This window comes from Takifugu flavidus, chromosome 4 (assembly GCF_003711565.1).
Source record: "Takifugu flavidus isolate HTHZ2018 chromosome 4, ASM371156v2, whole genome shotgun sequence".
Lineage (NCBI taxonomy): Eukaryota > Metazoa > Chordata > Actinopteri > Tetraodontiformes > Tetraodontidae > Takifugu > Takifugu flavidus.
This window is the reverse complement of record NC_079523.1, coordinates 13,844,439-13,856,989: the sequence shown is the minus strand read 5'-3', so window position 1 is coordinate 13,856,989 and position 12,551 is coordinate 13,844,439. Positions and strand designations below refer to the sequence as shown.

Genomic DNA, 12,551 nt, shown 5'->3' with positions numbered 1-12,551 from the left:
AGTGGAAACGAAGAGCATTATTGAAAAGAATTGACAGTTGTGTTTGGAGATAAAATCAAGATTTGATTCAACTAGACTTCATATTTAGTTTTAGCACAAAATATCGTTATACATTATAAATGAAAAGGTCTTATTTAACATTCTTATAGTCTGGCTTTAGTTATAGTTGAATAGTCTTTCTAAGTGAAGTTTAGTTTATTTTTCTGCTCTTTGCTACTGATTCTAAAGAACTTTAAACCCTCCCAGAATGCTTTAATGGTAGTAATATATACGCCATGAAGCTGTTGATTAGGTTTTGAAAGTGAAACTATTCTGTTCAGACGAAGCAGGAAGAGCGACATTTTGTGACAGGTGAAAAGCTCATAAAGTTATTAGAGTTGTTCAACAGTCCAGGTTACAGCTGGATATTTTGGTATTATTTAAGACAATAAACTTTAAAATAATTAAATACCGGTAATCCACACAGGATCACAGGACACCAACAGGATTTTGGGTTCATGTTGCACATTTTCTCACAGTGGTTTATTGTTCTATGTTGTGGAACCACTGTGAAAGAAATGCAGGAGTGGGTGTCATTTCTTTCATCTATTTTAAATAGAGCAGTGATCTTTGAGGACTTGGATCATAGAAATAATTGAAGAGGGGAACAAATGAGGGAAGTTAAAAAGTCCTGACTAGTACGTTTATGTAGCACCAGATAATTTAGTGGCTGAGCTGAAGACAGTCCTTTCACCATGTTGGCCTGTGGAAAACCAGTGTTGTGGGCCGATGGACCAGCGTCCCCGTCGTTGCCGGACCACCGTTGGCCACCAGTTGGGTTTTGGGATCAAAGTGGGGGCGTTTCCTGTATCCGGTTCTCCTCACGGATCCATGACTACAACATGTTGCTGCAAGTGCAGAGACGTTTTCTCTGGAAAGAACTTTAGAGCACATTCAGTGCTGCAGGATGAGGGGCTGGAAAAGGTGCCAGTTCTTTTCTCACTGCAGGGAACAGTTAAAAAAAGCAGCTTAAACTCTGAAAACATGAAAATGATACAGAGACATCATTGATTTATTGATTCAGTTGTTATCCAGAATGGATTAGAAATGTTCCTGTTTGATAAAAATGCAGTGAATTGGGATTATTTAACTCCAACCTCTACAGATTATTTACCTTCATCACAGTCTCATCACTATTTCTGATGTTTCCTCAGGATGGACGAGGACAGAGCAAGTCCACAGTGCCCAGCAGGGTGTCCCTGAAGAGTGACCGGTCCAAATATAGAATATTAAACTTCAGAAGTTCAGAGGAAATGTAAGAAAACTAAAGCGTGATGATGTGTTTGTGTGGCAGCTGTTAGTCACATTAACAGCAGCAGGTTGTGAGTTTATTATTGGAGATGTTTAACACTTAAACCTCAGACAGTCATATAGTTACAGACTTAATGTGAATATTGTTGATTAGAAACAAGAATCAGGTTTAAACTGAAAGATGAATTCAGACATAAATGCTGGAACAATATTGAGTCTTGATCAGGTTCTTTCATCCTATAAATCAAAGGACTAATAGAGATGTGTTTCATAGTGAGAGGGGGGAGCACATCCTATCAAACTGGGACCAGTCAGCTCCACCAGGAGAGTCCTCTTGTTCACAATCTGGAAGCAGATCTGGAGATGCTGAAATGAAGCCCAAACAAAGTAAAACTGTTCAATATGAGATTTAATTTGTGATGTCATGAATTTGTAGTTGTGTTGATGATTTATTATAGATGGAAATCATTGGTTTACTTATGTTCAGGAAGTGATCTGCAGGAGGTGATAGAAGGTCATAAGATGAGTCTGAAGAGAAGATGTGAACATGTGACTGAAGGAACTAATGAAGCAGGAAGTGGAACCCTGCTGAACAAGATCTACACTGAGCTCTACATCACTGAGGGACAAAGTGAGGAGGTGGACACACAACATGAGGTGAGACAGCTTGAGAGAACCTCCAAGAAGAACATCCAGGACACTCCAATCAAGTGCCAGGACATCTTCAAAGTCTTATCTGAGCAACAGAGACACATCAGAGTGGTTCTGACCAACGGTGTCGCCGGCGTTGGAAAAACCTTCTCAGTGCAGAAGTTCAGTCTGGACTGGGCAGAAGGTTTGGAGAACCAAGACATCAGTCTGGTGCTTCCGCTCTCATGCAGGGAGCTGAACTTGATCAGAGATGAGCAGCACAGTCTTCTCTCACTGCTTCATGTTTTCCATCCAACATTACAGAAGATCAGAGCAGAAGATCTGACTGTCTGGAAACTTCTGTTCATCTTTGATGGCCTGGATGAAAGCAGATTTTCACTGGGTTTCAACAAGCATCAGGTCATCTCTGATGTCACACAAGTATCGTCCGTTGGCGTGCTCCTGGTGAACCTCATCCGGGGAACCTGCTTCCCTCAGCTCTCATCTGGATCACCTCCAGACCTGCAGCAGCCTATCAGATTCCTCCCTCGTGTGTTGACAGGATCACAGAAGTACGAGGCTTCACTGACTCCCAGAAGGAGGAGTACTTCAGGAGGAGGTTCAGTGATGAAGATCTGTCCAAGAGAATCATCTCACACATCAAGGCCTCCAGGAGCCTCCACATCATGTGTCTGATCCCAGTGTTCTGCTGGATCACTGCTATAGTTCTGGAGGACATGATGACCAGAGACCAGAGAGGAGAGCTGCCCCAAACCCTGACTGACCTCTACTCACACTTCCTGATGGTTCAGATAAAGAGGAAGAAGCAGAAGTATGGAGGAAAGCAGAGACCAGAGGAACTGACTGAGGCTGATAAAGAACTCCTTCTGAAGTTGGGTCGGCTGGCGTTTGAACATCTGGAGAAAGGAAACATCATGTTCTACTCAGAAGACCTGGAGCGATGTGGACTGGACGTCTCCGAGGTGTCGGTGTACTCAGGAGTTTGTACAGAGATCTTCAAGAGAGAGAGTGTGATCTTCCAGAAATCAGTCTACTGCTTTGTTCATCTGAGCGTTCAGGAGTTTCTGGCTGCCGTCTACATGTTCCACTGTTACACCAGGAAAGACACAGCGGTTATAAGTCAGTTCCTAAAATATTCAAAACCAAACCGCTTTTCCGGGTTTGCTGGGTTGTTTACAAATAACATCCAGCCACATCTCTTGATGACTTCCTCAGGAGAGCACTAATGAAATCTCTCAAAAGTGAAAATGGCCACCTGGACTTGTTTGTTCGCTTCCTTCATGGTCTCTCTCTGGAGTCCAATCAGAGGATCTTGGGTGGACTGTTGGATCAGAGGAACAGCCACCCAGAAACCATCCAGAAGGTCCTCAACAACCTGAAGGAGCTGAACAGTGATAAAATCTCCCCAGACAGAAGCATCAACATCTTCCACTGTCTGATGGAGATGAAGGATCAGTCAGTCCATCAGGAGATCCAAGAGTTCCTGAAGTCAGAGAAGAAATCACAGAGGAGACTGTCAGAGATCCACTGTTCAGCTCTGGCCTACCTGCTGCAGATGTCAGAGGAGGTTCTGGATGAGCTGAACCTGCAGCAGTACAACACCTCAGAGGAGGGACGACGTCGCCTGATTCCAGCTGTGAGGAACTGCAGGAAGTTCGAGTAAGTAAAGATTTTTGGGGCCGGACATCGGCGTTTAAATCAAGCGAGTGGATCATGTCAGGTAGCAATACCCCCTCCAGTGGTCATTCCTTCAATTCTTTATCTCCATTGCAGCGTCCATAAATTAAAAACAACAACAATTCATCCAGAAATGTTCAACACTGGCTGGATATAAGTTCAAAGGTCAATCCAGACAAACCAACATAAGGCAGGAATAATAGGAGCCACAAGTTAACTGACTATCATGAAATTACTGTCATGTCATTAAATAACTTTTGTTTGTTTGTATACATCGTATTCTAACGACAGAAAAACACATTTTAACTAATGACACGTGACTATTTTGCTTCATTTGTTCAACGTAAAAACAGCCGGCCTCGTTGGTTTAAATGGGTGTTTTAGGTCTTTGTGGCGGTTCCGTTTGGAGCCTTTATGTGACCCACAAAGTTGTTTGAGCCTTTCCACACCCGTTAGGTGGCAACTTCATCACTAGCAACAAAAGGTGCAGTGAAAATGATTTGAAGGGAAACAGGCAGATAGAACAGAAGCTGAGGGCAATCGATGCAACCAGAGACTCTGATGTCATCGATCGGATCGCTGAATTAAGACTTGACGCACGATCGTACAAACTGGATGAAATGCAAAATATCCAAAGAGCCGATAGACAGATAAAAAGATGCACGTTTCTTTAAACCATTTGCTATAATCATTTTAAATATTGAGTAATTATGAGCTGTTCTAAAATAAGACAAATGTTGAGAATAATTCAGTTGCATTTCAGATCTGATGGTCGTTCAAACTGTTGCTCTACGGTGTTGAATTTAGCTTTTCCAGGAAATGAGCTACATTTGTGTTGAGGTAGATTCTCAGATGAGTTGATGAGAAATCCCAAAGTTTGACTCACTATTTTTGTTTCATACACAACAGACTGTTTGGTAGTTTTCTTTCAATGAGTCATTGGGAAGTTGTGGCCTCAGCAATGACGTCAAACCCTTCTCATCTACGGGAGCTGAGCTTAATCTGGAACCAAAGCCTGACAGATGATGCAGTAAAGTTACTGTCTTCTGCAATGATGCATCCAAACTGCAGACTGGAGACGCTCAGGTCAGGAGGCCTCTGTTGGTCTTTTCTAAATTTCTTTACATTTTCTGCTTTTCTCTTCAATTTCAGATTTAGAAATGTGTTTTTATTTGCCCCATTTATTCCTTTTCCAGGCTGGGGTGCTGCAGGTTATCAGAGATCAGCTGTGACTCTCTGGCCTCGGCGCTGAGGTCTAATCCCTCCCATCTGAGGGTTCTGGAGCTGAGTGAGAACCAGCTGAAGGATCCAGGAGTGAAGCTGCTCTGTGGTTTTCTCCAGGATCCTCTCTGTGAGCTGGAGACTCTCAGGTCAGTCAGAGATGATCCAGTACTTTCCCAGGTGTAACTAGTTAGACAATAACTGTTTCCATGTTTGATCTTTGTTATAAACGTAGTGTTACAGTTCTCAGAAAAAAGACCACACAGGACAGATTTGCAGTATTAAATGGTTGTGGAAATCTGTCCCATGTGAGGATGGTCATCAATGACTAGAAAGGAAGTATCAGTTGTAGATTTGTCTTGTTTTATTTTAGGCTGGCCACAAAACCACCAAACATTCAGACCAATCAAAAATGGTTCTTCCTGTCTTTTAAAGATCAGAAGGAAAACTAGAAACCCCAAAAAGAAAGCTGCTGCAGTGTGCCATGCCCCTTCTCTCCTGAGAAAAGCCATCCCAAAAAAGAGAAAAGCCCAAGTGTGAAGTGAGCACCCTGTTAAACCTTGGTACCGAAAGCCTGCAGTCATTCTCATCTTAGGTGGCTTCATTCCAGCCAGAAGCCCAAACCTGCCTCCCTCTTAAAGGGGCAGCAGGTCAGTCCAACCACAGAAACCTTCATGAAGATCTGAAGCTTTCAGCATCCACAATTGTTGCACCTCACTTCCATTGGAGTCCAAATCAGAAGTCAACAAGTTGATTCTCCACCGATTCTACACAATGCAACCATTTTAAAAAGGTTTCCATCCATAAGTTTTCACACATTTTTATATAAATCTGTTTGTTCATCGCCTCCTTCTGTTGTAATGGTCATTAAAGAAAATGACTTTATTTGAGTTTTTCTCCTCACAAATATGACTTTCTATGAACGATGCAATAAATGCAGCTTGCAATCTAAGACAATATGGAAGTATGTGTATATAATAGTAGTGGAAGTAGCTCATAAAATAATACATTTGCTCTTCTCATCGAATCTCTCTATGTTATTAAAGAAAAACCTGCTCTTAGTCAACAACATCTAAGACATCAACCAAAAATCCTAATTTTCTACAATCGAATATAAAACAGTAGAGAAGAGTCTTTCTGCAGAGACACTGGTGGCAGGAATGCAGAAGTATCACCTGCTCAACTTGGAAGGTGGAGCAGAAACCACCAGCTGAGAAGGTCCTCAGCGAGAGGAAGTGGTGGAGAACCATGAAACTTGCTAAGCTCCACCTCAGCTCCAGAGACGGGCTGAGCTGGAGCTGTGGCACCAGGTATCGCCCAGAAGAGCCTCCAACAAACAAGCTCTTCTCTTGGGAGGAGAGGGCTTTGAATCTCAGCTCAGTGTGCTTGTCTCTAGTAGGTGGCAGCTGCACCTTTTCCTGAGCTCCTTGTTGATGCCCTGAGGGGAATTGATGCTCCTGCAATGTTTTCTGGCAGCACTGAGCTTGCAGTGGGGCAATCAAACACACTGTGGGGGGGCTCTCTTCCTTCTCTCATCTGGAGAACAAGTGACACCAGCTGCCAATCATTGTTGGAGAAATGTGCAGTCAGGGGAACGATGCGTCCAGACTATAGCCACCCTTCCAGCATCCAGCAGTGTCTAAAACCTTTGATTTGGTTTCACCAGAGAGTGTAGGGATTGCAGGGTCGCTGCAGCATCGCCCACAAGCTATCAGGAGTGGGTCGCTTTGTCCCAACTCCTGACAAGAGTTGAGTGCTATTGAGAAATGTGGTCTCACAAACTTGGAAGGTATTTTGACCCACACACACTTTACATACGGTGTAGATCTTGTCCAACCGCCCTGAAAGAACCCAAAATAGGAACATACGGCAGATAAGCCGGTGCAGGACCAGAGGTTTGTTGCTTGGAAGCTGTGTTTTGCTCTGGTACATGTTGATTTTTATTTGTCTTCTCTCAAAATAATTGTTATTTTAGCCTATGTGGCTGCAGTTTATCCAAGACCAGCTGTGATTCTGTGGCCTCAGCTCTGAAGTCCAACCTCTCCCATCTGAGGGTTCTGGACCTGAGCCACAACACGTTGCAGGATTCAGGAGTGAAGCGGCTCTGTTCTGGACTGGAGAGTCCAAACTGTAAACTGGAGAGGCTCAGGTCAGTCTTCATTTTTCTACCTATATACCAGCTGCTAAGATGGTGAAGTGAGGCTGTTCTCAACACTGCTGTGATGCACCACATTAAAAAAATTCCTTGTAATATCGTGAATTCAGGTCTGACCCAACTAAGAACTAACGTAGGTTTAGTACTGACGCAGATAACATGCAGACCTGCACCGTATAACCTCATCCTGCATTTTTCAGATTAGAGCGCTGCAGGTTATCAGAGATCAGCTGTGGCTCTCTGGCCTCGGCGCTGAGGTCCAATCCCTCCCATCTCAGAGAACTGGACCTGAGTTGGAACAAGCTGCAGGATTCAGGAGTGAAGCTGCTCTGTGGTTTTCTCCAGGATCCAAACTGCCGACTGGAAACTCTGAGGTAAACACCATTCTCAAAAATGTCCATTATTCCATCCGAGGGTCCTCACACTTTCTGAGTGTGTGTGTTGTGCCCAGTTCCTTCAGGAGGGAGGGCCACACGGGGACCACTTATTCATGATAAATTGATTTAAGGACAATGAAAAAGCCGACAGATGGTAACCAAAATGAGACAAAACTAGGTGAGGGTGCCTGTAGACACCAGCCAACGAGGAGGGAGATGGTGAGGGAGACAGGAAGTCATCTAAGACAGGTTGTGCCTTTAAAGATGAGCCACAGGTGAGATGGATCTCCATGATGAGATGGGAGGGAAAGAGGTGGGAGAACCTGGGAAGAGTGAGGGCCAGAACAATATATATTCTCCTTTGGAACAGTGCAAACCTGAGAGGTTGGAATTGTGGTAATTACATATTACTATCATTTTTAACCTGTAACTAAATTAAATATTTACAGATCATGTCCTTGATTAACCTTTCAGATGAATACTGGTTTCACTTATAACCTTATAAAAGTTTCCCTTCTTTATTTAGATTAAGGAGCTGCAGGATATCAGAGATCAGCTGTGGCTCTCTGGCCTCGGCGCTGAGGTCCAATCCCTCCCATCTCAGAGAACTGGACCTGAGTCAGAACCAGCTGCAGGATTCAGGAGTGAAGCTGCTGTCTGATCTCGTAGAGAATCCACACTATGGGCTGGAGACATTGAGTCAGGTTGAAGCCATTCCACTCCCGCTCATCTGCTGCATCACTCACTGACCACTGGTGAAGAGCATCTGTGGAAACATCTGCCGTCTACTCCCTCCATAGATGAAAAATTCAGTTTTTAAAAAGCGCTGGTGGACTTTCAGGAGATCAGTCGATGGTCGACAAAGCAGAAGCAGCTTCGCCTTGAAGTTAAATTAGTTCCTGGTATCACACAATGCATCTTTATAAAGTTCTAAATGGCTCCTCAGCCACTCTTAGAAGCATGGAAACATTCTCTTAATTGTCTTTTCAAATGTCTGTATTATACGTTACTATTTCACATCATGCCTTCAGAATCTTTAGGGTTTAGTATTTACTGTCTCTGTGACATGGAGCATTGGAATATTTCAGCTGCAGCCAGCAAAACCCATCAGAATGACGGCTATCGGTGGGAACCGCAGGTCATTTGACTTTAGTCAGTCTGTTAAATGTTATAGGATTTATTGCAATCTAATAAAAACTATGAATAAATGTGGGAAATAGGAAATAAAAAGAAGCAAAATGACCAAATAATCTCCCATGAATACTGTAAATTTAAAGATGTCAAGAATGGAATATCAGCTTAAATGGAATCAAACATAAAGTGAAAAGGCCTCCTTTAAGTTTACTGCAAAAATAAACACTAAATCAAGAGCGACACGCACCAAAAACGTCTCATTCTCTCTTCTGTCTCCACTCATTCTTTTATATTCTCTTAAGATAATGGGGACGGGGTCGCGTGATAACAAAACACCTAATTGGGGACTATATTTTTGTTGCAAGAACTTTGGCTCTTCAGATATTTCTGTGTTGGCTTCCACAGATTGTGCATCCACTAGAAACTCAGTGTTTTTGAGGAACTACCAGGAGTGGCTGGAGTGGAGGCCAATGATGCTATAGCTACATATAGCTACATATAGATCACCGTTATCCTCAACCCAAAAGACCACCAGTTGGCGCAGCAATACTAAAGATAGGAGGTTGTGGTCGTTGCGCAGACGCGGAGTGATATCACGCCCAAACGTGCCCTATGTTCTATATACCGTATGTTCGCGACCAAAGGGCGAACCATATTAAAAGGTGCAGCCTCAGTTACGGGTGCTGTTTCTGTATTTAACACATACATCAGGCGCTCCGGATTATAGGGCGCGGGCATGGTAAAACATACCGCTACGATAGCTTAAAACAGGCATGCTAGCGTGTATTTAGCAATTTTACAAAAGCCGGCAACCGACAACAATGTTTCCAAAACTAAAATTTTCGTATTTTTCGTATTTTGTTATTAAACCCCGGAGGGCTGAAGCAGGACCGCTGTTAAAAATGTATCAGTCCGCGCTTCCAGTTCTGGTGCAACGTCCAGTTCTAAATGTATGAATCCGCGTATTGACGTTTCAACGTCCCATCAGTAAACGGAGAGATTTGGATATAGTCCCCCTGAGGTGGTGTTTTTAGAGCAGTTCTTAACAACTTTCTCTTTGCCTGATAAGAGGTCCAAACATTATTTCACTTCCCTATAAAATACTCTAAAATTTGCCATTCAAGATCAGATCCCACCAGGTATAATTCATCCTCTAAATTTTCACAATTTCTTATTCTGTCAGGCTGTTTTTAAACCTTTGGCAACATAAAATAAAGTACTCAACTGGTATTATGTCAGGCTGGTTTACATCCCATTAAAGAAGCCAGCAGAAATAAAGCACAACAGTAGCAGCAGCAAAATTAATGGCTGAGCCATCGGATTTCTGTGTGTAGCAGCAGGTCACCATATTCAGTTAGCAGCTCCTCCAACAGAACCTTGAATGTTCTGAGCTGTTTGGCTCTGGAGCGGATGCTGTTTCTGATCTTCACCACAGGAGTCATCACGTGCTCAAAGCCCATCACTCTGGCACATGAGGCCTACAGACAGCAGGAGCCCCGTCTGTAGTGGGCCGCTCACAGCGGGAGCCCCGTCTGTAGTGGGCCGCCCACAGCGGGAGCCTCGTCTGTAGTGGGCCGCTCACAGCGGGAGCCCCGTCTGTAGTCGGCCGCTCACAGCGGGAGCCTCGTCTGTAGTGGCCGCTCACAGCGGGAGCCCCGTCTGTAGTGGGCCGCTCACAGCGGGAGCCCCGTCTGTAGTGGGCCGCTCACAGCTGGAGCCCCGTCTGTAGTGGGCCGCTCACAGAGGGAGCCCCGTCTGTAGTGGGCCGCTCACAGCGGGAGCCCCGTCTGTAGTGGGCCGCTCACAGCGGGAGCCCCGTCTGTAGTGGGCCGCTCCTGCTACAGACGGGGCTCCCGCTGTGAGCGGCCCACTACAGACGGGGCTCCCTCTGTGAGCGGCCCACTACAGACGGGGCTCCCGCTGTGAGCGGCCCACTACAGACGGGGCTCCCTCTAGGAGCGGCCGACTACAGACGGGGCTCCCGCTGTGAGCGGCCGACTACAGCCCAAGACCCAGTGCTGCTTTATAGGACGCAGAGAGGAAGCCGTCACCTCTTCCTGAGATCGGGGAGGCCAACTTCCCTTCTCTTTCTGCGGTGAATGCTTCCGTAGCAACCGTACCTGCAACTGAGAACAAGGTACATTTACTAATAATGTCAGAAACACTCACTGTCAGACGCAACCTTGTTTTATTTGAATCGTCCTGAACTGCGTGAACAGAGTCTTCTCAAAGCCAGCAAGCTGGGTTATTCAGGGTCCGTGAGGTCACAGAATTGTCAGCCAATATTAATCTGGTTTTACCAGAGCTGTTGCAGCGATGCTCATGTTGGAAACTAAATCCTTGTGCTCTGACTTTTCAGGTCGGCCCCAAACTGACATATGCACAGGTCTGTCGGATGCCACCCAGTAAGCGTGCCCCATCCCCGGACCTTAGCCCCCCCTACCCAGACCTTAGCCCACCCTACCCAGACCTTAGCCCACCCTACCCAGACCTTAGCCCCCCCTACCAGACCTTAGCCCACCCTACCCAGACCTTAGCCCACCCTACCCAGACCTTAGCCCCCCCTACCCAGACCTTAGCCCACCCTACCCAGACCTTAGCCCACCCTACCCAGACCTTAGCCCACCCTACCCAGAACAAGAGCCCCAACCAGCTGGGACTCGCCATCCAATTAAGCTGAGATATGCATGGCTGTGAACAGAGCGCTATGGATATTTTTGCAGCTCTTTTTTTTTCCCTTAGTTTGTTTTTTTAAATCCAGGTTCTGTTCCCATGTTTGATTGTTCCAGTGTTTTTCTTTAAACACATCTGCATAATTGATGCTCATAATTCTGATTTCTTCTATTAAAAAGCACTGAGCAATATGTCTGTTTGCATCTTTTTTATCTCATGTTGGTACTGAGTTTGTTCGGCTTTTATTTGAGTTAATCAGGAGTGTTTTGGATGTAGAAACTTCTGTTTAAGTAAAGAGGATTTGTAGATGTAACTCATTCAGATTCTGTCCAGTGTGAAATCACAGAATCTGAAAACACTGACTTTGATGAGTGTTTAAAACCATTACAAGTGTTTAAACACCATTTAAACATGAATGTGTGAAGAATGTCCAGGTACAGGTGAGTTACTGATGGACGTAAAGTGGAGGAGTGCAAAAAGCTTACAGCACCTGGTATTCCCAGGCGGTCTCCCATCCAAGTACTAACCAGGCCCGACCCTGCTTAGCTTCCAAGATCGGGCGTTCTCAGGGTGGTATGGCCGTAAGCAAGAGCAGGTGCAAGAAAATGGCCTTTTGAAGTTAATACACTCAAACTTATTTTCTTGAAACACTTATTCAGGTGGAGGTTGTCCATTTTGCTTTGTCACAGTCCAAACGTCAATGTTGGAGCAGCCTCCAATCCATTCCCCCCAAAAAGAAAAGGCTATATAGCCTATGAGCGTCATATCATCAAATCTGCCTAGAACGGCTCTTGGATGAGAGGTGAAACGCCTTCAAAAAAATCAAACAAGATTCAACTCCGATAAATGAAATCAACTTAAAAGCAATGTGCCATGGCCGGGAGCTAAACGGCCCTAAACCGTTTCCCATTCATTTTCAATGGTAGTGCTAAACCACTACGGACGCAATATATTTCCGGCCGCTATCATCCCGTGGCGCTGTTCTGCCGTTTCTATGAAGAGCGGCTCCTCTCCGGAGGATCGGCCATTCTTGGTTCATTCTTTGGTAAACTTCGCTGAAGGTAAGTTTGGGCTTGATTTCCTACTAAATTAATGAGGAAACTTTTCGTAATTGTGCATAGGCTGTGGTCAATTTTGTCCTAAATTAGCAAGGAACGTGTTATAATTGGCCCTAAATTATAATGTACTGTATTTGTCATGCTACAATATACTCATATCTTGTCAAGCTAGTTTTTCATAAATTAAATTACACGATAGTGATGAATGAACTTGTTCATATTTTATATTCAAGTAACCGATTTACTTGTCGTGGCACTGAAATCTCGGTATTATTATTATTATTACTATAATTATTATTAGTAGTAATATTAGTA

General features: G+C 44.4%; 1 protein-coding gene and 1 pseudogene across 17 annotated transcripts in view; one reads left to right on the top strand and one right to left on the bottom strand.

The window, feature by feature from the left end:
- The window catches only part of LOC130523718 (NACHT, LRR and PYD domains-containing protein 12-like), an 88,548-nt gene that overhangs the window by 55,711 nt on the left and 20,286 nt on the right, over window positions 1-12,551 (top strand). For 9 of the 17 annotated variants that reach the window (XM_057029199.1, XM_057029200.1, XM_057029198.1 and 6 more), the window contains 2 exons: window positions 7,195-7,368; window positions 7,898-8,745. The exons of 5 other annotated variants lie outside the window; for them this stretch is intronic. In XM_057029199.1, coding sequence (XP_056885179.1) covers window positions 7,195-7,368; window positions 7,898-8,120 — 397 coding nt within the window. In that variant the 3' untranslated portion in view covers window positions 8,121-8,745. Of the gene's footprint in view, window positions 1-4,527; window positions 4,705-4,814; window positions 4,989-6,814; window positions 6,989-7,194; window positions 7,369-7,897; window positions 8,746-12,551 lie in introns of those variants that run through there. 3 more of the 17 variants (XM_057029205.1, XM_057029201.1, XM_057029202.1) reach the window with 3 other exon arrangements.
- On the bottom strand, window positions 11,657-11,765 carry LOC130525104 (5S ribosomal RNA; annotated as a pseudogene).